The sequence below is a fragment of the Phyllobates terribilis genome, unplaced genomic scaffold (assembly GCF_046119375.1).
Source record: "Phyllobates terribilis strain yellow unplaced genomic scaffold, ASM4611937v1 Scaffold_1__5_contigs__length_1240528914, whole genome shotgun sequence".
Lineage (NCBI taxonomy): Eukaryota > Metazoa > Chordata > Amphibia > Anura > Dendrobatidae > Phyllobates > Phyllobates terribilis.
Genome location: NW_027362761.1, coordinates 483,230,447 through 483,257,931, shown reverse-complemented (window position 1 = coordinate 483,257,931; position 27,485 = coordinate 483,230,447). Strand labels below are relative to the sequence as shown.

Sequence of the window (27,485 nt, the reverse complement as noted above, 5' to 3'; positions counted from 1 at the left end):
CATTTTTTTTTATTTTCACAGGGGTAACAGGAAAAAATGGACCCCAAAATTTTTTGTGCAATTTCTCTTGAGCGTGCTGATACCCCATATGTGAGGGAAAACCACTGTTTGGGCGCACTGCAGGGTTCGGAAGGGAAGGAGCGCCATTAGACTTTTTGAATGTAAAATTTGTCTGAATAATTAGCAGACGCCATGTTGTGTTTGGAGAGCTCCTGATGTGCCTAAACAGTGGAAACCCCCCACAAGTGACACCATTTTGGAAACTAGACCCCTTAGGGAACTTATCTAGATGTGTGGTGAGCACCTTGAACCCCAAGGTGCTTCACAGAAGTTTATAATATTGAGCTGTAAAAATAAAATTTTCACATTTTTCCCACAAAACCGTTTTTCATCCTTTAATTTTGCATTATCATAAGGGTAATAGGATAAATTGCACCATGAAATTTGTTGTGCAATTTCTCCTGAACACGCCGATACCCCATATGTGGAGGCAAATTACTGTTTGGGCACACTGCAGGGTTTGAAAGGGAAGGAGTGCCATTTGACTTTTTGAATGTAAAATTTGTTTGAATAATTAGCGGACGCCATGTCACATTTGGGGAGCCCCTAATGTGCCTAAACAGTGGAAACCCCCCACAAGTGCCACCATTTTGGAAACTAGACCCCTTAGGGAACTTATCTAGATGTGTGGTGAGCACCTTGCACCCCCAGCTGCTTCACAGAAGTTTATAATATTGAGCCGTAAAAATAAAATGTTCACATTTTTCCCACAAAAAATGTTTTTCATTCCCTAATTTTGTATTATCATAAGGGTAACAGGATAAATTGCACCATGAAGTTTGTTGTGCAATTTCTCCTGAACACGCCGATACCCCATATGTGAGGGAAAACCACTGTTTGGGCGCACGGCAGGGTTTGAAAGGGAAGGAGCGCCATTTGACTTTTTGAATGTAAAATTTGTTTGAATAATTAGCAGACGCCATGTCACATTTGGGGAGCCGTTAATGTGCCTAAACAGTGGAAACCCCCCACAAGTGCCACCATTTTGGAAGCTAGACCCCTTAGGGAACTTATCTAGATGTGTGGTGAGCACCTTGCACCCCCAGCTGCTTCACAGAAGTTTATAATATTGAGCCGTGAAAATAAAATTTTCACATTTTTCCCATAAAAAATGTTTTTCATCCCCTAATTTTGCATTATCATAAGGATAAAAGGAGAAATTGCACCATGAAATTTGTTGTACAATTTCTCCTGAGTACACCGATACCCCATATGTGGGGGAAAACCACTGCTTTGGTGTACGGCAGGGTTCGGAAGAGAAAGGAGCGCTATGTTGGCTGGGATAGGCAGCAGACACCATGTCACATTTGAAGAGTCGCTGACATGCCAAAACAGCAGAAACCCCCACAAGTGACCCCATTTTGTAAACTACACCTCTCAAGGAATTCATCTAGGGAAGTAGTGAGTATTTTTTAATTTTTAAATTTATACCATTGGGCAGTGAAAAAGCATAATTATATTTTTACCACAAAAAAATGTTTTACCCTCAGGTTTTACATTTTCACACAGGGCAATGGGTAAAAATGGTGCCGAAATGTGTCACACAATTTCTTCTAAAAGTGTCAATACCCCATATGTGGCTGTATCGTACCGCTCAGCCGTACGGCGAGATCTGGGGGGGACGGAGCGCTATTTGACAATTGGAGAACAAGTTATTGTAGAATAGGCATTTGGATTTGGGAGCACAAAATTTTCTGAATTTCTTTTGGGGGGCAAGGGTCATTTTGCTTTTCCAGAGCCTTTCTGCTACCAGTAACTTGGAAGTCCCTTATATTTTTAACAAATGATGGACCTGAGTGGGGACTAGCTTTTTTTGAGGACTGAGTTGAAGCTTTTATTGGGAACATTTTACGTAACATTTATCCGGCGCTCTAGGCTGAGCACTTACATCGGGGTTTCCATCTAATTTTCCAAGTGATGTAATTCAGATGAAACCCCTGCGGGATCCATTCACTGTAATGAGGCAGCAGAGTTACTCTGGACACCGTCTGGCCTCTGTTTAGCGGTGTCCTTTTTTTCAGAAGTGCACAAAACTGTGGCCAAGCGCACTTTTATGCACGCCTAAAACAAATGACACCGTGGGATCCCAGGCTAGACGGCATCCACAGTGCCTATATCTGCCTCATTACAGGTAATCTTCCATCATGGGTTCTGGCTGAATCATGTATTTCAGAGATTTACACGGAAACTCTGGTGTAGGCGCTCAGCGCAGAGCGCAGGATAAATGTGGGCAGAGCCTTACTGGGATCTTTGGGGACATAATAAACAAATCAGTAGCAGGTGAAGAATTGGTTTTATTTATTTTTTACGCCGTTCCTAGTGTGATATAACTGATTAGATTACTTTATTCTTCGGGTCGGTGCGATTACAGAGATACCAGATTTATATCGGGTTTTTATGACTGACAGCTGTCACACACTAAAAGACGCTTTTATTGCAAAATCTAGTTTTTGCATCACCATATTTTGAGAGCTATAATTTTTCCATATTTCGGCCGACAGAGTCATGTGATGGCTTGTTTTTTGCGGGACGAGTTGACATTTTTATTGGTACCATTTTTGGGTACGTGACATTTTTTGATCGCTTTCTATTCCGTTTTTTGGGAGGTAAAATTAACAAAAACAAACAATTCTGGAATTGTTTTTTGAGGTTTTTTTTTTATGCCGTTCTGCGTGTGGTAAAAGTGATCAGGCAGCGTTATTCTTCAGGTCAGTACGTTTACAGCGATACTTCACTTACTGTATTTTTTTTTATGTTTTTGCGCTTTTACACAATAAAACAATTTTATAGAAAAAAATATTTTTTTTGCATTGCTTTATTCTGAGCGCTATAACTTTTTTATTTTTTGGCTGATGGAGCTGTATGGCGGCTTTTTTTTGCGTAACAAGATGACATTTTCAGTAGTACCATTTTTATTTCTATTTTGTTTTTTGATCGCATTTTTTTCCACTTTTTGTTTGGCGATATGATGAAAAAGCATATTTTTTCGCTCCGTTTTTTATTTATTTTTATTACGGTGTGCACAGAAGGAGTTAATTAGTGTGACAGTTTTATAGCTCGGGTTGTTTCGGACGCGGCGATACCAAATATGTGTACTTTTTTTGGTTTTGTAAAAATATACGGATTTATTGGTTTAATATTTTATTTATTTATTTTTATTTATTTTGTGATTTTTTTTTAAATAGTTTAAAAACTTTTTTTTTACTTTTTTTTTTACATTTTTTCTTAGTCCCTGTATGGGACATTAATTTTTAGTTTTCTGATCACTGATCTCATGTAATGTAATAGACATGTATTACATTACATTACATGAGATCTTCCCTGACTGTTTCAGTCAGAGTCTCCTGTCTGGCTACAGCTGCAGCTGAGCCAGACAGGACACCATATATGGCAGAGCTGGAGGCGGTCATGTGACCTCCAGCTGCCATAGCAACCCCAGGTCCTGGAAGGACTCGGAGGTCTTCGGAGAGGTAAGTTGACGACCCCCTCTCACTATAGATCGCAGCATATAGAAGACAGCAAAGGGTTAACATCACTGGGACCTGATCTAATCAGGTCCCGATGATGTTCCCTGTCAGAGCTAACGCTCTGCACCGGAATCGCAGCGCTTGCAGGACCCTGGGGGTCCTGAGCGCTGCGAGACCACCCACCGTTTTTAAACGTCGGCGCTGCACAGAGCCCAGCAAGCTCCGACGTTTATCTACAGTGGGCGGTCGGGAACCGGTTAAGAAAAACAAAATTAAGACTTTAGAGTGGCCTAGTCAAAGTCCTGACCTTAATCCGATTAAGATGCTGTGGCATGACCTTAAAAAGGTGGTTCATGCTCGGAAACCCTCCAATGTGACTGAATTACAACTATGTTGCAAAGGTGAATGGGCCAAAATTCGTCCAGAGCGTTGTAAAAGACTCATTGCCAGTTGTCGCAAATGCTTGATTACAGTTGTTGCTGCTAAGGCTGGCCCAACCAGTTATTAGGTTTAGGGGGCAATCACTTTTTTCACACAGGGCCCTGTAGGTTTGGATTTCTGTTTCCCTTCATAATAAAGAGCTTCATGTAAAAACTGCATTTTGTGTTTACTTGTGTTATCTTTGTCTAATATTTAAATTTGTTTTGTGACCTGAAACATTTAAGTATGACAAAGATGCAAAAGAATAAGAAATCAGGAAGGGGGCAAACACTTTTTCACACTACTTTATATAGTGTGAACCTGTATATTTATAAGGTGCTGTGCATATGTTACATACACATATTCTACGTAATATACAGCAGAATCTCAGTGTCTTCTATGTTATATAAATACAGCAATGTCAGTGTCTCCTATGTGATATGTATACAGCTGTCTCAGCGTATCCTATGTGATGTATATACAGCAGTCTCAGTGTATCCTATGTAATGTATACTGCATAATATAGCATATAGTGTGGACCTGTGTATTCAGTATGATGCTGGGTATATGTTATGTGATATATACAGCAGAATCTCAGTATATTCTATGTGATGTATATACAGCAGTGTCAGCATCTCCTCAGTGAGGTGTATTCAGCAGTCTCAGCATATCCTGTGTAATGTATACGGCATAATATAGTATATAGTGAGGACCTTATATAGAGTGGATTTCACACTATGTACTATATCAACAGGCACAATTCCACACGATATACATTCCTCAACATTGAAATTGGAACACCAATATGGAAGAGTCATGAAGTTATCGAAATCACAGGACGACTAGACATGTTAATGATATGCAAATGATGAAAAATGAAAGAAAAAATTTCAAAGCATCTCAATTTATTTAGTATTGAGTCTGGATGGCATGCACAGAAATACATACAGTACAGACCAAAAGTATATAATTCCACATGTGTTAATTCATAGTTTTGATGCCTTCAGTGTGAATGTACAATTTTCATAGTCAAGAAAATACAGAAAAATCTTTAAATGAGAAGGTGTGTCCAAACTTTTGGTCTGTACTGTACATTTAGGCTGTGTGCCCACTATGCGGTTTTTAAGCGTTTCCGCAGCGGCAATTCCGCTGCAGAAACACTTAAAAAACGTTTGGTAGAAGGTCAGCCATGTTCCCCAATGATGCATGTGCTGTGCACATGCTGCGGAAATTTCCGCTGCGGATTATCATTGCAGAAAAATACGCAGCACTACCAATTATTTTGCGGAAGCGCGGCGTTTTCGTCGCCATTGACTTGCATTTCAACGCATGGAATCCACATCACTGCTTCTGTACATGCGGATTCCATGCATTTCAATGTGCGGATGGTACCCGGGTTTGGAGAAGAGGAGACTCTCCTCTGGACCCGGGTACCATAGAACCTGTTAAAAAAGAGAATAAAATAAAAAATATACATTATACTTACCTTCTGATGGCCCGGCAGCTTGCGGTGAACTCAAGGACCTGCCATGACGTCATTTAGTCATGTGACGGGACAGGCGACCACTGACGTTAGCAGGTCCTTTAGTCTACCGCTGACGTCGGCAGGTCCTTTAGTCTACCGCGAACTGCCGGCAAGCAGAGACATGGACTCCAGGGGCCATCAGAAGGTAAATATAATATTTATTTTTTATTTTTTACCATTCTTTCGGTCACACTATATAAATCCATTATTTAGTGTGACCAAGTTGTCAAGCCCAAGTGATGCTAAAATTGCTTGGAAAGCGCTTGAAAACCCACATGCGAAATCGCATGTTCAAAATGCTTCACTTACGCTTCTACCTGGCAGAAAAAAAGCATGTACAATCCGCATGCGTTTTTTCTGCCAGGAAGATGCAGAAACGCTCAGGAAAAAATCCGGAGCATTTCTGCATCGTGGGCACATAGCCTTACACTCCTTGGCTGCTATCAGTGAGGTTATTTATGGATGTCTGAGGAATGTTGTGCCAGGCTGAATGTACTTGGGAAAATCCTCAAGATCCACTGCTGGCAGCTCCCTTTGCATTTGCAATCATGTGGAAATCTTTTTTTCAGATGCAGACATGATGTTGGAAACAGGCGACGGCATTAGCTTTAGACTAAAATCACACAAGCAGTTTTTATGGCAGTTTTGATACTGTTTTTTCCCCTCGGAAAACAATATTTACCTGCAGATGTGGGGTTAATCTGCAGGTAAATAGCTTTACAATGCTGTCCATACTGTGAGTAGTTCTGTTATCACACCCCAGGAGTTTGATAGTTTGCTCACACAAATGCTGCAGAGCAGGCTGTCAAAGTGCCAGTGCATGTTTACACCCACTACTCACAGTATAGTGAGAGGTGACTGTAGTTGCTCTGTGAACGCCCCCATGACCGAAAGCCGATGGCTTCCAGAGGACATGAGTTAATTTTCTATATCTGCAGGTATATAGCATTTTAAGATGTGACAGGTTCCCTTCAAAGGGAACCTGTTACATGAAAAAAGTAATTTAAGAAATAAAGGAGAAGTAGAAGTATTTTTTTTATAGTTTTTCTTCCACTTGAATCCACCTTTGGCTTTTACTTAAAGGAAACCTGTTGCATGAATAAATGCTATTAACCTGCAGATATGAGGTTAATTTGCAGGTTAATAGCATTCTGAACCTGCCCGGCGCCTGCACTTTGAGCCCCGCTTCTGGGAAGAAATGAACTTTATTCCTCCCGGCAGCTTTTGGCATTCTTTCATAGGTGTGGTGCTGGCAGGGGTTCAGTCACCACTCTGTGTGAAGTACCACGCCCCTGGCACTGACTAACAGCAGCTCAGCATTAGAGACCACAGTCAGTCAGTGCAGGGGGCACGGTTACAGCCATCACTCTCTGTACACAGAGCTGTGACTGAACCAGCGCCGGCGCCTCCCCCGCGGCTGAATGCCGAATTCTGCCAGGAGGAGGAAAAAGTTAATTTCCTCCTGGCAGCAGGGCTCAAAGTGTCAGCGCCAGGCAGGTCCAGAATGCTATTAACTGCAGATACCTGCAGGTTAATAGCGTTTTTTCTCATGACAGGTTTCCTTTAAGTCAAAGCCAGAGGTGGATTCAAGTGGAAGAAAAACTATTAAAAAAATTACTTCTATGTCTCCTTTATTTCATATCCTAAATAGTGTTGAGCCACCCCCGTAGTGTTCGAGTTCGGTTCGGTTCGTCGAACACCCGTGTGTTCGCCGAACTGTTCGTCGAACTGTTCGTCGAACACCTTCGAACACCGTTAAAACCAATGGCAGGCAAACAAAAACACATAGAAACACATAGAAAACACCTTCAAAGGTGTCCAAAAGCTGACAAACTGTTCAGAAGACATAACTAACACATGGAAAAGTGACAAGTACATATAGTCATGCGAAAATAAAAGAGGTGGAGGAGTAAAAGGAGGGGGAGACACAGATATAGGCATGTCATGCCCTTCTAAAATCCAAAAAGTGAGAAGCCGACACGGCCAGTCCGCTCCTGCCCGTGCCACCTCCATGTCGCCGGGTTTGTGCCAGAGCCGCGGTGAACCCTGACGGCCAGCCCCCCTCTCCCAATACTGGTGCCTGTCCGCTGGTGGGTCGAGCGAGCCCCCCTGTGGTGGAGGCAGCTCTAAGCTTTTTAATTTAAATTGTCTCTCTAATTTGAATGAATACACTTTAAATCCATTTACAAGGATCTATTGGAGGGCAAGTCTCATGCCAGCAGCCGCGGTAATTCCAGCTCCAGTAGCGTCCACTAAAGCTGCTGCAGTTAAAAAGCTTTTATAAGGATCGAGCTCGGCTGTCCACCGCAAGGCATCCTACTGCCAGTCCCAGCCCCTATGCCTTGGGGTGCCTCCTGATGCTCTTCACTAAGTATCCCATGGTCCCGAAGCATTTCCTTTGAAAAAATTAAGTGTCTAAACTACAGGTGGTGCAGCTTGCTTAACAGCCGGGATAATCCGCTTACTAGCAGACACTGCTACTAGGCACAAAGTATTTCCTGGGCTAGATGCAGTTAAAAATTTGTAATTAGATACTCTCGTTGGATGCTGAGAAAGCATTCCATAGAGTCTCCTGGCACGCCATATATGATTCTCTTAAAAAGCTTGGGGTAGGGGTCTAGGGGACCCTTTTATAGCCAAAATCACGGCCCTGTATCACAATACGTCACCTAGGCTGAAGATAAATGGAACTGTAGCACCGAGGGCTCGGTTGCTACAGACGTATTGCACCTCACCCAGAGGTGTGATATCTCACTCTCAGATAAGGATGGAGTGTGGATCAGGACCCGACACCTGCATGCATTACACCACATTGCCGTGGGGCAGGGCGACCAATATGCCCCTGAGATGGGCACGACAGTCCCTGTCCCTGGCTGGAGTGGGGGGAGGGAACACTGAGGAAGGGGAACCCTGCAGTGCAGGAGCAGGGAGGAAGCAGTTCCTGGGTGCATTGAGAAGGGAGTATAAAAGGTGGGCACCATCTTAGTTCAGTGCAGAGAAGTCTGAGCAGAAGTGGCAGGGAGCAGGGGCTCTGCATGAGCTCTGCTCCGGAGGCGGGCCTAGTAACAGAGGCCCAGGCCTGCAAGAGGGAGAAGGAAGGAAGAGGAGCGGAGAAGGCTCCAGGAACGAGGAATGAAGGGATCCCAGGGGTGCGGACGGGCGAGTCGCCACCGCACGCCCGAATCCACCTGCGTGGAGGGGTCAGGCCAAAGGGAGAGACCGGTCCCCGAACTAGTGGAGGCAGGAAACGACCCTCAGCTAGAAACCGGAGGCTCTGACATTTTATGTGGCGCAGCCCCTTGCTCCACCCGCTAGGAAGGCACCACATAGGGTCAGGGAAACTGGCGCCAAGTTTACCAAGAGGAGGCCCGAGGCAGCCGGACAGAAGTGTTGGTAAGAAAGGCCAGACAAAGGACACACAATGGGGGTCCTGTGAAGCGCTCCAAAGTTATCTGGGAGTTGTCTGAGCACCTCACCTGGTGAGCACAGTACGACGTGGGCAGCCGTTACCTGCAGACGTGGTCTGGATAATAAGAACTGTGAGTAAAGGCCCTGAACTGCATCACTGACTCCGTGTCGTTACTGCTGCTGCCCTGCACCATCACCCCCATCCTCCGCATACACTGCCCTGAGGCTATACTCCTCCCGTGGGGAGTTATGCTACGCTCTGCTGCACCCACAACACCAGCCTTAGCGGTCTGCCCTGTAGCGGCGGTTCACTCTGACCGCAATCCACGGGTGGCGTAGTCGGACATTTAAACATCAAAACCACATAAATAGTTCCGCCACTGGTTTGACCGCCCTGAGCCACGGAACCGGATCGCCGCCACGAAGACTACAACCACCAGCATCCACCAAAAAGGGTCCGGCTCCGGGTGTCCCAAGGCCCAGGGGGTGCGTCAGAACATTTTCATCACCTTTCACAATCACCAATGGGACAAGGCAGGGATGTCCTCTGTCCCCTCTCTTATACATCCTAGTGACGGAGCACCTGCTCTCATCAATTCGCCATAACCCCAATATTAGGTGGATTGAGGTGGGAGGCACCGAGTACAAGTGCTCTCTATTTGCTGATGATGTCCTAGTATATATCACTCAATCATATATATCCATCCCTGCTGTTATGGCTGAAATAGATCACTTTGTTACATGGTAAAATTTTAAAATCAATGCAGCGAAGTCTGAGGCCCTCGATGTCTCCCTCCCTAAATCCATATAGGATTCCATCCAGTCCAACTTTCCCTTTGCCTGGCCCTCACAGGGTATCAAAATTTAGGAATTCCTATTCATAGAGACCTCTCCCATCTATGTTATCTTAATTTTGGGCCCTTTATTGAACAATTCCATACAGACCACGGTTGGCAAGTTGGAACTGTGAGATTCACTACGTGCACCACTGGTATTTTGTGGAAAAGCACATGTAAGATTCTGCAACAGTCTCTGCTGATACTCCTGCATGCGTGCATCCCTTTCTATGGCAGGAATAATTTCTGCAAATTTACTTTTGTACCGGGGATGTAACAGTGTGGCAACCCAGTAGTCAGGATTATTTCTAATTCTCACAATTCGAGGGTCATGTTGCAGGTAGTGCAGCAAGAAGGCACTCATGTGTGTTGCGCATCCAGGAGCACCAAGTCCCTGTTGTGTTGGTGGTGAGGTAACAATCATGCTTCCTTCCTCTGTCCTCTCCCCCCAACCTCGCACAACAGAAATGTGATCAAGGTCTCCCTCATCTGATGAGTCTTCCATCAGTTCGTCCTCCACTTCTTCCTGGGCTCCTGCACCTTCCTCACTAGTTTGGCTGCTACCATGCGCCCTGGTAAAATCATCTCCCCCACCCTCACATGCCTGCCGCCCTGGTGCTGCCGACCGTCTGGACCTTGCAGATGTTAGCCCTTCCGCATACAACTCCTCCTCCTCTACTTCCTCCACCTCCTCTTGTGCCACCACCTGACTCCGAATTCTGTTTAACATGTGCTCCAGCATGTAAATCACCGGAATAGTCATGCTGATAATGGCATCGTCAGCACTAAACATCTTCGTCGCCATTTCAAAACTGTGCAGAAGGGTGCATAGGTCCCTGATCTGAGACCACTCCTCCAGCGTGATTTGCCCCACCTCTGAATCTCGTTGGCCCAGGCTATACGTCAGAACGTATTGCACCAGGGCTTGTCGGTGCTGCCACAGTCGCTGCAACATGTGCAGAGTTGAATTCCACCGGGTAGGCACATCGCATTTTAGCCGGTGAAGTGGCAGGCCCAACGACTTCTGTAGAGATGTAAGTCGCTGAGCTGCGGGATGCGAACGGCGGAAGTGAGCACACAGCGACCGTGCCCTCTGCAGAAGGCCATCTAGTCTGGGATAGTGGGCTAAAAATTGCTGGACAACCAGGTTCAACACGTGAGCCATACAAGGCACGTGTGTGACATTGCCCCGGCGAAGGGCCGCACCCAGGTTTGCAGCATTGTCGCACACGGCCTTCCCTGGTTTCAGGTCCAGTGGAGACAACCATTCATGAAATTGGTTCTCCAGAGCTGACCACAACTCCTCAGCTGTGTGACTCACATTTCCCAGACATTTCAATGTAAAAACCGCCTGATGACGTTGAGCCCTACTGCCAGCATAGTAAGGAGGTGTGCAGGATCCCTTCTGCGCAGTTAGAAAGCTTGTGGCATGACCAGACAGGCTTTGGGTGCAGGTGGAAGACCGAGAGGAGGTTGAGGAGGCAGAAGCAGTGGAGGAACTTTGACATAAAGAGGATTGACGCACAACTCGTGGGGACGGCAAGACTTGGACAGCAGCCCCTTGTCCTGCTGTCACCATAGTTACCCAGTGCCCAGTCAGCGACATGTAACGCCCCTGTCCATGCCTACTCGTCCAAGTGTCTGTGGTGAAATGCACCCTGTCACACACAGAGTTTCTCAAAGAAGCGGTGATGTTGTGTGCGACATGCTGGTGGAGCGCAGGCACACCTTTCTTTGAGAAGTAGTGCCGACTGGGCATCTGGTACTGGGGCACTGCGACGGACATAAGGTCTCGAAAATCCTCTGTGTCCACCAGGCGGAAAGGCAGCATTTCTGTAGCCAAGAGCTTGCAGATGGTGAAATTCAACCTCTTAGCTTTCTCATGGCTAGGAGGAAATGGTCTTTTACTTGTCCACATCTGAGGGACCGAGGGCTGGCTATTGTGCTTAGACGGGGTTGATAAGGGTGTCCCCGGCAAACTGCCGGTCTGTGAGGAAGATGCAGGCGGACATGTTAGGTTGCCTTGATCCAAAGGTGGTGCTATCGATGTCGGACAGCGCTCAACACCAGCTGGTGTTACCACCTCCAAAGAAAATGATGACCTGCCAATCACGCTGGCTGTTGCGGGTAAAGAGGTGGCAGGTCTGCGCCCCAAAACAGGTGTGACTGCTGTCCCCCCAGTCACAGAGGATGAAGAGGCCGCGGATGCACAAGATATGGCAGACGGTGATTGGCCCGGCCGGCTAGGCCGCATTGTAGCACACTGAGCTTCCCACTGCAACTTATGCTTCATGTCCATGTGCCGGTTCATGCATGAAGTACTCAAACTATGTATTTTTTGGCCTCTACTTAGCTTTTGCTGACAAATGTTACAGATAACACGAGTTGGGTCATCTTTATCGATCTGAAAAAATGCCCAGGCTATGCAAGGCTTAGCACCCATGCGACCTGAAGAGCCACCACGACTTGTGGTGAGAGGCAGAGTTGTGTTTGAGGATGCAGTTGTTGACGTGCTTCCAGTACTACGTCTCTGTCCAGGAAGGCGCAACCTGACCTCGTCGTCACTAGCATCTTCCTCCACCTCCTCTGCTGACCTCATCTCTTGGCTGACTGTGGGTTGACAGTAAGTGGGATCTCCGACCTCATCATCATCACCCTGTGCGTTATCACACCCATCGTCCTCAGAGCCAACCTGTTCCTGCCCTGACAAAAAACTAAAGTTGTCGCTCCAATCAGGTATTTGAGTCTTATCATCGTCTTCCTCATTGTCTCCACCAACAGGAGTTACAGTTTGGGAATGAGGGTCTACATTATGGTCAGAACCTTCTGCGTCTGGTCCTGGATCCGACTCATAAAGATTCTGGGCATCAGTGCAGATCATTTCCTCGTCTGGATTCACAGAAGCGCTGGAGTCGACCTCTGATTCCCAGGCTATAGTATGAGTAAACAGCTCTGCAGACTCAACCATCTGTTCTACCTCATACTCAGACGGGCAGCTGGAGATTTGGGAGCTGTGAGGAAGCAAGTGCGATTTGGGTGACACCTTTGAGGACTGGAGTATTTGTGATGTTGAAGTTGATGTGGAGGAGAGACCACTTAAAGGAGCACTTGATATCCGTTGAAGCACCTGCTGTTTTTGTGCCTCATCTGGAATTTGTAGCAATTGGCGTGGCCGTAAGAAAGGGATCTTATCACATTGTCCGCTAAAAGAAGTAGACATTTTAGTTTGGCTGGAAGATGGTCTTTCTTCTGCAGATGTTACTGTTGCTTTAACACCTACCCCACGGACACAACCTTTTTTCCCCTTCCCAACACGCCTATTCCCCTTTCCACCAGCAGCAGGCCTTTTTCCACTCATTTTGGTGGTTAACTAATTCACAACTCTGGAGTTGTTTGCACAAAAAAACAATGGATGGTAACCGAGCAGAGCTGAGTGGCCAAACTGTGGTATTAGGCCAAAACTATTGGCTGGGTTAGATGCAGAAAAAAATTATTTTGAATTTGCAACCTGATGGAGGTCAGTATAGATGGACTAACACAAATAGTCCCACACACTGCTAGAAGCCCAAATATTTTTTCAGAGGTACTGTAGATGCAGATAAAAATTATTTTTAATTTGCAACCTGATGGAGGTCAGTATAGATGGACTAATAGACCAAGTCCCACACACTGCTAGAAGCCCAAATATTTTTTCAGAGCTAGATGCAGAAAAAAATTATTTTTAATTTGCAACCTGATGGAGGTCAGTATAGATGGACTAATAGACCAAGTCCCACACACCGCTAGAAGCCCAAATATTTTTTCAGAGCTAGATGCAGAAAAAAATTATTTTTAATTTGCAACCTGATGTAGGTCAGTATAGATGGACTAATAGACCAAGTCCCACACACTGCTAGAAGCCCAAATATTTTTTCAGAGCTAGATGCAGAAAAAAATTATTTTTAATTTGCAACCTGATGGAGGTCAGTATAGATGGACTAATAGACCAAGTCCCACACACAGCTAGAAGCCCAAATATTTTTTCAGAGCTAGATGCAGAAAAAAATTATTTTTAATTTGCAACCTGATGGAGGTCAGTATAGATGGACTAATAGACCAAGTCCCACACACCGCTAGAAGCCCAAATATTTTTTCAGAGCTAGATGCAGAAAAAAATTATTTTTAATTTGCAACCTGATGTAGGTCAGTATAGATGGACTAATAGACCAAGTCCCACACACTGCTAGAAGCCCAAATATTTTTTCAGAGCTAGATGCAGAAAAAAATTATTTTTAATTTGCAACCTGATGGAGGTCAGTATAGATGGACTAATAGACCAAGTCCCACACACCGCTAGAAGCCCAAATATTTTTTCAGAGCTAGATGCAGAAAAAAATTATTTTTAATTTGCAACCTGATGGAAGTCAGTATAGATGGACTAATAGACCAAGTCCCACACACCGCTAGAAGCCCAAATATTTTTTCAGAGCTAGATGCAGAAAAAAATTATATTCAGTTTGCAACCTGATGGAGGTCAGTATAGATGGACTAATAGAATGATGCTATGCCCAAAAGATTTTACTTCACTAGGTGCAGTAAAAAAATTGGTATTCTATGCACAGGTGGTATATCTTGCAACACAGATAGGCTACTCCACTGACTAACACACTCTGCAATAGGCCAAAAAGGATTAGCTTTGCTAGATTCAGCCAAATGCTGTGAAAAAAACTTGCACAGCACTGGCACAGACCTGCCTGGCAAAAACTGATAGGAACTCATGTAACCTAGTCCTGAAAAGGACTCCAATTACAATTAGTCTTTACTCCCACAATCTATCTATTTAAGAGCACAGACCTCCCTGATAAAAGTCGTAGGAAATGCTGTAACCTAGTCCTTAAAAGGACTGCAATCACAACTATTCCCTACTCCCAAGCTATCTGTATATTTGTGCGAAAATTGGCTTGAAATTAACAAGGTATAGCACACACAGCAACAGCGGTGCCGTCTAACACGCAGCTGCAGCAGTGAGAAAATGGTGGCGACGGGGAAAATGGCTTGGTCTTATAGGGCAAGGACATGTGACATACACTGCCAATCACACATGCCCTTGCTTGTGTGAAGAAAAGCACTTCGCTCCGTGTGTGCGCTGCTGATAGGCTGACAGATTGCACCTCCCCACTGTAAATGCGGGAAAGAGAAAAAAAAATGGAGATCTTCATTGTTCCTGCAGAGATCCATCCCCTGCCCCTCCCCCCGCCCCGCTGTACACTCAAACTGCGTATTAACATTAATTTTCATCATTACTGAGAAAAAATCCAGTTATGATTTTGGTGCACGAACAGTTATCGAACATAACCTCGAACAGCCGAATTTTTCTCAAATTGTTCGTGTTCGCCGACCGGCTCGAACACCGCCCAAAACAGCTCGAATTTGAGATTGGCGAACAGTTCGAGTAGAACAACGCTCATCTCTAATCCTAAAGTATGCTTGTCAATTTTTACTCGTTTAATATCCAAGGTTTTCCAAGTTTCCCTAACTACATGACCATTCTTGAAGCCTCCCAGAATAGTTGACAAAAATGCTTAAAAGGAGCTTGAGGAGGCTGTTTATGACGCACCCAAAACAGAACTTTTATACTTATTCTCCTAATCTTAATAGACTGTATCTGTTTTTCTTAAAGTGCAATGTTCCTTCAACCACCTTTTGGGACCAATCAGTCATGCCCAAAGTGTTGTTACCCTTGAAATTGTTTCAGAAAATGAAGTATTTCTCCCAGAAAATTATTGCAATTATACATGTTTTGTTATACACATGTTTATTTCCTTTGTGTGTATTGGAACACAAACAGAGAAAAAAAGGCAAATTGGACAAAATTGTTGGCACCATTCCAAAAATGTGGGTAAAAAACTTTGTTTCAAGCTTGGTAGTCCAGAGGCGTCAATAAAGCGAAAAGTTAAGTAGCTGCCACAATGGCATAGAAAACTCCCCTAAGGGGAGAAGGATGCGGAACCGTGGGTGGAAGTATAGGAGTCTTGCTTTCTGGATTGTAGTGCCATTATTGGGGACGAGGAGGCTCCCTGAATAGAGTGTGCTGGGCTGTGTGGAGACAGAAGAGCTAAACAAAGTAGAGGGCGAGAGTGACTCTCGGAAAGAGAGAAGGAAGTGTGTGATAATGTTCCATGTCACAGGAGAAACGTTCCTGAAGATGAACACCTACAATCTGCTGTACATAGTTCCTTAAAAGTTATTGATCAGTACAAATGTTTTATTTATGAACAATAGCCTCCCTAACTAAACTCTGTAAAATCTAGTCCTAGCTGGCCAAATACAACGGCACCATGCGGTCTGCAAGGTCGTATCACCAACATACCTAGTCCACACACCCAGCCAAGACCCCCATTTTCATGTAGCATGACGAGGCGTGGAAGATGAGTACCTTCCTCACAGCTACTGGCCCGTGCCACTTTACAAAATTTTGCAGGTAAAAAAGACACACACGCATATAATCTGCACCAGGAAGAAAAACGCAATAAAAATGCATGTTAAAAAAAAGCACACAAAAACATAATAAAAAATGCAAGTAACCTAATTTAAATAGGTGCAGAAATTCTGCAACATCAAAAACTGACCAAAAGCACATTGTGGGAATGTAGCCTAAAAGACTGCATAGGTGCCAAGAATGCTATCAATAATGAGTTTACTAATTCTTAACCTTTTCAAAGGAGACTGTTTTAATTAGATTTCTTAATGTTGCATCCTGTTAATGATTCCTGTATACATGTCCATAGATTACCGTAATTAAATACAGAAGATTCATTAGTGAGTAGAATAAATTATATTTTTGTAATGACTGGAACCATTAACGAGGTTGCCTTTCAAATACCGTTAAAGAAGTACAAGTTGCCTAAAATATCCAAAAGGAGAACATTAATTTCCTGGGATGTCTGCTGTCCACTACGATGGGGCTCTCTGGAACGGCGCTCATTTTCGGCTACCAGGTATATAGTGCCTATAATGGGAATCCCCATTTATTATCTCTAAATGGCTACGCAGAATACATACAATATAATAAGGAGTTTACATAGAGCAGCCATTCCTTTCAAGAATCTAAACAATGGAACATAATCTGTGAAATTAGCCCCTATAAGCAATGACTTCGCATGAAATCTGAAATTTGTTTAATCCAAAAAAAAAAGACTTGGCTGAAAGCCTCAATAAATAATTATTTCTATGCTCCTATTATTTTGACAAAACAGCAAAGAACAATCCATAAATATATCAGTAAAAATAGAAGTATCATTTCATGCACAAGCACAATGTACCAAATGGCAGAAAGAGAATTAAGTCTTAATCATACCCTAAAATTATCAGTTTAAATAGTATTAGAGAAGTATAAAGCTAACAAAGATCGTAGAATCAACAAACTAAACATCAGATAAACTGTAAATCTGGAGTGTGACAGCTGCAGATGTGGAGAAGATCCTCGCTCTCATTTACGTTGTTCTATAAACACAGTACCATACAGCTGCTTAGTGTTTCGTCTCCTAAAAGCCTAAACATTTTTAATAGCATGTAATCTTTAATGAAAATATGTGTTTAAGTGAAATAATGACATGTCTCTTTTAGTACAGACATGTATTCCCCATCATCTAACGATTCTGGAGCATCCTAGAACTCATGGATATGTCATTCCTCTGTTATTTCTACTAAAAATTCATAAATAAAGTGACACCTTGGTGGAATCAGGTGGGTATCCATATGCAGTCTGAGGTTACCCAATCAGTACTGACATTGTGAGACTTCACATGGAGGATCGACTTCAAGTCGAAATTCCTCAAATTCACAGGTCCCTGCTAATGCAAAGAGTTTGTGTTTCCATTTGCGAGGATTGAAAAAAAAAATGCTGAAGACTCCCCATAATACACTGCTCAAAAAAATAAAGGGAACACTCAAATAACACATCCTCGATCTGAATGAATGAAATATTCTCATTGAATACTTTGTTCTGTACAAAGTTGAATGTACTGACAACAAAATCACACAAAAATCATCAATGCAAATCAAATTTATTAACCAATGGAGGCCTGGATTTGGAGTCACCCCGAAAATTAAAGTGGAAAAACACACTACAGGCTGATCCAACTTTGATGTAATGTCCTTAAAACAAATCAAAATGAGGTTCAGTATTGTGTGTGGCCTCCACGTACCTGTATGACCTCCCTGCAACGCCTGGGCATGCTCCTGATGAGGTTACGGATGGTCTCCTGTGGGATCTCCTCCCAAACCTGGACTAAAGCATCCGCCAACTCCTGGACAGTCTGTGGTGCAACGTGACATTAGTGGATGGAGCGAGACATGATGTCCCAGATGTGCTCAATCGAATTCAGATCTGGGGAACGGGCGGGCCAGTCCATAGCTTCAATGCCTTCATCTTGCAGGAACTGCTGACACACTCCAGCCACATGAGGTCTGGCATTGTCCTGAATTAGGAGGAACCCAGGGCCAACTACACCAGCATATGGTCTCACAAGGGTTCTGAGGATCTCATCTCGGTACCTAATGGCAGTCAGGCTACCTCTGGCGAGCACATGGAGGGCTTTGCAGCCAGAACCTGCTTTCATCTGTGAAGAGCACAGGGCACCAGTGGCGACTTTGCCAATCCTGGTGTTCTGTGGCAAATGCCAAGCGTCCTGCATGGTGTTGGGCTGTGAGCACAACCCCCATCTGTGGACGTCGGGCCCTCACACCACCCTCATGGAGTCGGTTTCTAACCATTTGTGCTGACACATGCACATTTGTGGCCTGTTGGAGGTCATTTTGCAGGGCTCTGGCAGTGCTCCTCCTGTTCCTCCTTGCACAAAGGCGGAGGCAGCGGTCCTGCTGCTGGGTTGTTGCCCTCCTACGGCCCCCTCCACGTCTCCTGGTGAACTGGCCTGTCTCCTGGTAGCGCCTCCAGCCTCAGGACACTACGCTGACAGACACAGCAAACCTTCTTGCCACAGCTCGCATTGATGTGCCATCCTGGATGAGCTGCACTACCCGAGCAACTTCTGTGGGTTGTAGAGTCCATCTCATGCTACCACGAGTGTGAAAGCACAACCAACATTCAAAAGTGACCAAAACATCAGCCAGAAAGCATTGGTACTGAGATGTGGTCTGTGGTCCTCAACTGCAGAACCACTCCTTTATTGAGTGTGTCTTGATAATTGCCAATAATTTCCATCTATTGTCTATTCCATTTGCACAACAGTATGTGAAATTGATTGTCAATCAGTGTTGCTTCCTAAGTAGACAGTTTGATTTCACAGAAGTTTGATTTACTTGGAGTTATATTCTGTTTAAGTGTTCCCTTTATTTTTTTGAGCAGTGTACATTGCTGCTACCAAATCACATGGTCTAGCAAAGTCAATCAGGGGGGACTATCACAGGAACTGTAAAAGATGAGGGTCGGACAAGCAGCACCATTTTAGGCTTTTACAGTGTAGGGATAAGCGTTAAGAGCGCGCACACCAATCCACCTAGGGTTAGAAAAAGGCCTAATCTGATTGTGGCATACTACCGCAGCGCTAATTCACATTGTAAATGGGAGTGGTAGTCTCAGTCTGTGACTAATAATGCAAAGATTGAAGTGATAGGGAGGTGCTGGACCTGCAGAGTCAGAGAGACTGTGAACTGATTGATTTGTCATATGCTGCAGTAACAGCAACTTAATAAAACCATTTTTCACACAAGGCAACAAACAAAGAGAGCATTTTAATACCTTTCTGTCCGAATTTTGCTACTAAACAAAAATCCTATAATTTATTTGTTTTTTTAAAGACAAAAGAAAAATCTCTAATTCACATATTTAAATACAACTATTTGCTCTAGTGATGAGCGAGCATGCTCGTTACTCGAGATTTACGAGCATGCTTGGGTGTTTTTTGAGTATCTTCAGTGTGCTCAAGTGTTATGTTTGAGTCACTCCAGTGCGCATGATTTGCGACTGCTTGACAGCTTTAATACATGTGAGGAATGCCTGTTTCTTAGGCATTCCTCACATGTATTAAAGCTGTCAAACAGTCGCAAATCATGAGCACTGAGTGACGAAAACATAACACCGAGCACCGCTGAAGATACTCAGCGAGCACCCGAGCATGTTCGCCGAAAGGGTTAACAGAACATACTCGCTCATCACTAATCTACCCCCTATTGTGCACGTTGTAAAAGACATATATTTGCACACTTCCTTGTTGTATAAGTGCAATATTAGACCTGTACACGCCACCCGAATACTGCTATTGGTTACCACCAATTACCATCTGTTTTTTGCAAATTTATTAAAAAAGAAAAACTGAAAAATCACATATTTATAAGTATTCAGACCCTTTGCTCAGACACTCATATTTAAGTCACATGCTGTCTATTTCCTTGTGATCCTCCTTGAGATGGTTCTACTCCCTCATTGGAGTCCAGCTGTGTTTAATTTAAGTGATAGGACGTGATTTGGAAAGGCACACACCTGTCTATACAAGACCTCACAGCTCACAGTGCATGTCAGACCAAATGGGAGTCATGAGCTCAAAAGGAACTGCCCAAGGAGCTGTCAGAATTGTGGCAAGGCACATATCTGGCCAAGGTTATAAAAGAATTTCTGCATTACTCAAGGTTCCTAAGAGCACAGTGCCCTCCATAATCCTTAAATGGAAGAAGTTTGGGACCACCAGAAGTCTTCCTAGACCAGACCTCCACCCGTTGGGCCTTTATGGCACAGTGGCCTGATGGAAGCCTCTCCTCAGTGCAAGACATATGAAAGCCCGCATAGAGTTTGCTCAGAAACACATGAAGGACTCCCAGACTATGAGAAATAAGATTCTCTGGTCTGATGAGATGAAGATAGAACATTTTGGTGATAATTCTACGCGGTATGTGTGGAGAAAACCAGGCACTGCTCATCACCTGCCCAATACAATCCCAACAGTGAAACATGGTGGTGACAGTATCATGCTATGGGGGTGTTTTTCAGCTGCAGGGACAGGGACGACTGATTGCAATTGAAGGAAACATGAATGCGGCCAAGTACAGAGATATCCTGGATGAAAACCTCTTCCAGAGTGCTCTGGACCTCAGACTTGGCCGAAGGTTCACCATCCAACAAGACTGACCCTAAGCACATAGCTAAAATAATAAAGGAGTGGCTTCAGAACAACTCTGTGACCATTCTTGACTGGCCCAGCCAGAGCCCTGACCTAAACCCAATTGAGCTTCTCTGGAGAGACCTGAAAATGGCTGTCCACCAACGTTCACCATCCAACCTGAACTTGTTGCATCATTCCCAAGTAGACTCATAGCTGTACTAGCTCAAAAGGATGCTTCTACTCAATACTGACCAAAGGGTCTGAATACTTCTAACCATGTAATATTTCATTTTTTTTTTATAAATTTGCAAAACTTTCTACATTTCTGTTTTTTTTTTTCAGTCAAGATGGGGTGCAGAGTGTACTTTAATGAGAAAAAAAAATGAACTTTTTAGAATTTGCCAAATGGCTGCAATGAAACAAGAGTGAAAAATTTAAAGGAACCTGAATACTTTCCGTACCCACTGTATATATACAGGAGCAAACTATATTCTACATTTCCATTTCTTTGTCATTTGCAGGAAGCGATTATCTTTAATTGTGAGCATTACCGGTCAGACTGGAAGAAGACTGTTCTGTGGAAAATCAGCGTAAAGTAATTGATGAATGTTATCAGATAAAATGTCTGCTCATTTCCTATGTCCATAATAGTAAGGTCATTCTTGTAGGTGAGAATTAGCTCATGCGAATGTGAATCAGCATACATTAGTATATAACATGCCTCTAATACTAGACATGGCTTTGTATGCAATGCATTATTCTCAACTAATAATGGGACTGTTGGATTAGTCACATTCAACAATCTAATGCACAATGGATGACCCAATTTTATCAGACCTGATGATTCTGCATAAAATCCACCTTGAAAATCATTTGCAACTTCTTAAACTGTATTCACCTTTCCAGTCCCACAGCTGCCTTTTCTTGCCAGTGATGATATAGATAAGTTATTATTAAAACTACATTTAAAGACCTCTCCCCCATTCCAATAACTAAGGTATAAATGTGCATCACAGCCCCAGGATCCATGCTGCAGGACCAAATTTTAGTACAGAATATATTAACTGTTATTAAATCATGTTCATGCTTCTTTAATTGATTTCAACAAATGTCAATTATTATTTTGAGAATATTATACATGTTTTCCTGAAGCTCATCAAGAGAATGCCAAGAGTGTGCAAAGCAGTCATCAAAGCAAAAGGTGGCTACTTTGAAGAACCTAGAATATAAGACATATTTTCAGTTGTTTCACACTTTTTTGTTAAGTATATAATTCCACATGTGTTAATTCATAGTTTTGATGCCTTCAGTGTGAATGTACAATTTTCATAGTAATCAAAATACAGAAAAATCTTTAAATGAGAAGGTGTGTCCAAACTTTTGGTCTGTACTGTATATCTACAGTATATACATTGCTCAAAAAAATAAAGGGAACACTTAAACAACAGAATATAACTCCAAGTGAATCAAACTTCTGTGAAATCAAACTGTCCACTTAGGAAGCAACACTGATTGACAATCAATTTCACATGCTGTTGTTCAAATAGAATAGACAATAGATGGAAATTATTGCCAATTATCAAGACACACTCAATAAAGGAGTGGTTTTGCAGGTGGGGACCACAGAGCACATCTCAGTGCCAATGCTTTCTGGCTGATGTTTTGGTCACTTTTGAATGTTGGTTGTGCTTTCACACTCGTCGTAGCATGAGACGGACTCTACAACCCACAGAAGTTGCTCAGGTAGTGCAGCTCATCCAGGATGGCACATCAATGCAAATTGTGGCAAGAAGGTTTGCTGTGTCTGTCAGCCTAGTGTCCAGAGGCTGGAGGCGCTACCAGGAGACAGGCCAGTACACCAGGAGACGTGGAGGGGGCCGTAGGAGGGCAACAACCCAGCAGCAGGACCTCTACCTCCGCCTTTGTGCAAGAAGGAGCACTGCCAGAGCCCTGCAAAATGACCTCCTGCAGTCCACAAATGTGCATGTGTCTGCACAAATGGTTAGAAACTGACTCCATGAGGGTGGTATGAGGGCCCGACGTCCACAGATGGGGGTTGTGCTCACAGCCCAACACCGTACAGGACGCTTGGCATTTGCCACAGAACACCAGGATTGGCAAAGTCGCCACTGGCACCCTGTGCTCTTCACAGATGAAAGCAGGTTCACACTGAGCACATGTGACAGACGTGACAGAGTCTGGAGACGCCGTGGAGAGCGATCTGCTGCCTACAACATCCTTCAGCATGACCGGTTTGGCAGTGGGTCAGTAATGGTGTGGGGTGGCATTTCTTTGGAGGGCCGCACAGCCCTCCATGTGCCCGCCAGAGGTAGCTTGAATGCCATTAGGTACCGAGATGAGATCCTCAGACCCCTTGTGAGACCATATGCTGGTGCGGTTGGCCCTGGGTTCCTCCTAATGCAGGACAATGCCAGACCTCATGTGGCTGGTGTGTGTCAGCAGTTCCTGCAAGATGAAGGCATTGAAGTTATGGACTGGCTCGCCTGTTCCCCAGATCTGAATCTGATTGAGCACATCTGGGACATCATGTCTCGCTCCATCCACCAACGTCACGTTGCACCACAGACTGTCCAGGAGTTGGCGAATGCTTTAGTCCAGGTCTGGGAGGAGATCCCACAGGAGACCATCTGCAACCTCATCAGGAACATGCCCAGGCGTTGTAGGGAGGTCATACAGGCACGTGGAGGCCTCACACAATACTGAGCCTCATTTTGACTTGTTTTAAGGACAATATATCAAAGTTGGATCAGCCTGTAGTGTGTTTTTCCACTTTAATTTTGGGGGTGACTGCAAATACAAGCCTCCATTGATTAATAAATTTGATTTCCATTGATGATTTTTCTGTGATTTTGTTGTCAGCACATTCAACTTTGTACAGAACCAAGTATTCAATGAGAATATTTCATTCATTCAGATCTAGGATGTGTTATTTGAGTGTTCCCTTTATTTTTTTGAGCAGTGTATATATACAGAGAGAGTTATGTTCTTTCATTCCCAGTGCATCTGAGGAAGGTCTATATGAGCGAAACATCATGTTAAGTCTGTGAGGCAATTTTGTTTCATCCACTACGAGTGCCAAGTTCCTTGTTTGCTGCATAATGTGTGGGACGCTACTTGAGCACCATGAAGATAGGAGTGCCTTCTTCTGATTTACAATTACAGCCTGTGTCCAGTTCAACATGAAAAATTTGATTAAAGGTTCTCTTTAATTGCATTTCAGTTGTCTTTAGGCAATATAATAATGTTTCTATAACTTGGATCTGTCAGGCTTCCCTAGGCTCAGACACAGTCTTTAGGCCTGTGGTAAGAACACGAGTCACGTTGCTATTGTGATCAGATGCCAAGGGCTTGGTCAGATGTTGCAGTTTTGACCTGTTTTTACTCAAACTAGCACAAGAAAACTGCATCAAATCCTTTATAATGCAAAAAAAAATACAATGAAATACTATGTTTATAATACTACTCACCTCTAACTTCTGGGGAGAATCTCGCTGAGTGACGGGATACAAATAGCTTTAATTCTTGATCTAAGTTGCATTCAATGAGATCTGTGTCCCATGACCGGATACCTGTAAAACAGAAAATCACAGTAATAAACCCCTGTCATCCATGAATTTATAATAAATTAATTCAGCTTTTTCCACAGTCTAACAGACATTGAGTAGAGCAGTACCAAACATGTGCATTTCAAAAGCTTGTTCTCGTGATCGATGCATGTCCCAACAGTTGGACCACCACCCATCTGAAGGTTCACACCTATTCTGTGGGTAAGTGATAATTTTTAATGTTGAGAATAAACATTTAAAGGAATTGACCATGGCTTTATCGTTGATGGCCTATCTGTAGGATAGGTCATCAATGTCTGATTGGTGATGATGCGACAACCGGCACCCACGCCAATCAGCTGTTCCCAGTGATGGCAGCAGCCGGAAACGCCCAGTTGCTCCGTCTACTGTATAATGGCTGTGCCTGGGTACTGCACATCCACCCCTATTCAAATCAAAGCGGATTTTTAAATCTGCGGCATGTCCGTCCTTTTTGCAAAAAATGCATATGGTGAAATCAGCAATTGTGAAACAAAATCAGCAAACCCCATATGTAACATATGCACACTACAAATGATCAGAGCTGCTTATAAGGACAAAAAAGATCATAGAATCATAGAATCATAGAATGGTAGAGTTGGAAGGGACCTCCTGGGTCATCTGGTCCAACCCCCTGCTCAAAGCAGGATTCACTAAATCATCTCAGACAGATGTCTGTCCAGCCTCTGTTTGAAGACGTCCATTGAAGGGGAACTCACCACCTCTCGTGGCAGCCTGTTCCACTCATTAATCACCCTAACTGTCAAAAAGTGTTTTCTAATATCTAATCTGTGTCTCCTCCCATTTAGTTTCATCCCATTGCTTCTAGTCTTTCCTTGTGCAAATGAGAATAAAGATGATCCTTCTACAATGTGACAGCCCTTGACATATTTGTATACAGCTATTAAGTCTCCTCTCAGTCTTCTTTTTTGCAAGCTAAACATTCCCAAATCCTGCAACCGTTCCTCATAGGACATGGTTTGCAGACCAGTCACCATTCTGGTCGCTCTTCTCTGAACTTGCTCCAGTTTGTCTATGTCTTTTTTAAAATGTGGTGCCCAAAACTGTACACAGTATTCCAGATGAGGTCTGACCAAAGAGGAGTAAAGACCGATAATGACTTCACGTGATCTAGACTGTATGCTTCTGTTAATACATCCCAGAATTGTATTTGCCTTTTTTGCTGCTGCATCACACTGTTGACTCATGTTCAGTCTATGATCTATTAGTATACCTAAGTCTTTTTCACATGTACTGTTGCTTAGCTCTATTCCTCCCATTCTGTATATGCTTTTTTCATTTTTATTGCCCAGATGTAGTACTTTGCATTTTTCCCTGTTAAAAACCATTCTGTTGGTTGCTGCCCACTGCTCCAGTTTATTTAGGTCTTTTTGAATCCTCTCTCTCTCTTCTCTAGTATTAGCTATCCCTCCTAGCTTTGTGTCATCAGCAAATTTAATCAGCTTACCCTCAATTCCTTCATCTAAATCATTGATAAAGATGTTGAACAATACAGGTCCCAGGACGGAGCCCTGTGGTACCCCACTTGAGACATTCATCCAGCTGGATGTGAAGCCATTTACAACCACCCTTTGAGTCCGATCACTAAGCCAGTTATGAATCCACCTAACAGTTGCCTGGTCCATTGCATACTTGGTCATTTTTTCAATAAGGATGGTGTGAGATACTTTGTCAAATGCTTTGCTGAAGTCAAGATATACTATATCAACAGCATTTCCCTGATCCACCCAGTCAGTGATTCTGTCATAGAAGAAAATTAAGTTAGTCTGACATGACTTGTTAGTTACAAACCCATGCTGACTCTGGTTAATCACTTCATTCTTATCCAGGTACTTACATACATGTTGTTCAATAATTTGTTCAAAGATCTTTCCTGGTATAGAAGTCAGACTCACCGGCCTATAGTTCCCTGGGTCCACCTTCTTCCCCTTTTTGAAGATAGGAACAACATTTGCTCTTCTCCAGTCTTCTGGGACTTCTCCTGTTCTCCAAGAATTTTCAAAGAATATGGAGAGTGGTTCTAAAATTTCTTCTACGATCTCCTTCAGTACTCTGGGGTGTAATTCATCTGAACCTGGAGACTTGAACTCATTTATGTTAGCTAAATATTCCCTCACAATCTTTCTGTTTACAGATAACTTGGATTCCTCTATTCCTTTAAAAGGACAGTGAAGATCAGTTGATGTTACATTTTCTTTCTGAGAGAAAACAGATGCAAAATAGGAATTAAAAAGTTCAGCCTTCTCAACATCCTCTCTTACCATTTCTCCATTTTCATCCTGTAAAAATCCTATAGCATCTTTGACTTTTCTTTCTTTTACTTTTGACATACCCCCAAAATCCTTTTTTATTGCTTTTGACATCTCTTGCAAGCCTTAATTCATTGTCAGCTTTAGCTAACCTGATACGTGCCCTACAGGATCTGCAGACTGCATTATAATCTTCTTTAGATATGCCTCCCTCTTTCCATTTAATAAACATTTCTTTCTTTCTTTTTAGCATGTGTTTAAGTTCTGTGTTCATCCATCCTGGTTTCCTTAAATGCTTCCCATTCTTCCTACTTTTCGGGATTGTTAACGATTGTGCTTTGAGAATCTCATTTTTAAAAATTTCCCATCCTTCCTGGACATTTTTGTCCTTAAGGACATCCAGCCATTGGATCCCTCCTATTCTCTTTCTGAGTCTCTTAAAATCTGCCTTTCTAAAATCTAACCTTGAAGTTTGAGTCTTCACATGTCTTCCTCCTCTAGTTATCCAAAATTCTATAATAGCATGATCGCTGCCTCCTAGGGTCCCAGCCACCTTTACCTCCTCAACCATTTCCTCCCTGTTTATAAGGATTAGATCCAAAGTAGCAGATCCCCTTGTTTTCTCCCCTACCTTTTGGAAGATAAAGTTGTCAGCAAGAGAGGATAAGAATTTGCTTGACCTGTTAATTTTACTTGAGAGAGATTCCCAACAAATGTCTGGATAGTTGAAATCTCCCATGACCACTACGTCATATTTTTTGGAGAACTTGGTCATTTGATACATAAAGAGTTCATCCA

At 43.4% G+C, this 27,485-nt stretch overlaps 1 protein-coding gene across 1 annotated transcript in view; it reads right to left on the bottom strand.

The window, feature by feature from the left end:
- MAP1B (microtubule associated protein 1B) overlaps positions 1-27,485 on the bottom strand; it is a 135,022-nt gene that overhangs the window by 58,365 nt on the left and 49,172 nt on the right. Inside the window, exon 2 of the mRNA XM_073679594.1 lies at positions 24,301-24,402. Within this exon, the coding sequence (XP_073535695.1) occupies positions 24,301-24,402 (102 nt within the window). The remainder of the gene's footprint in view (positions 1-24,300; positions 24,403-27,485) is intronic.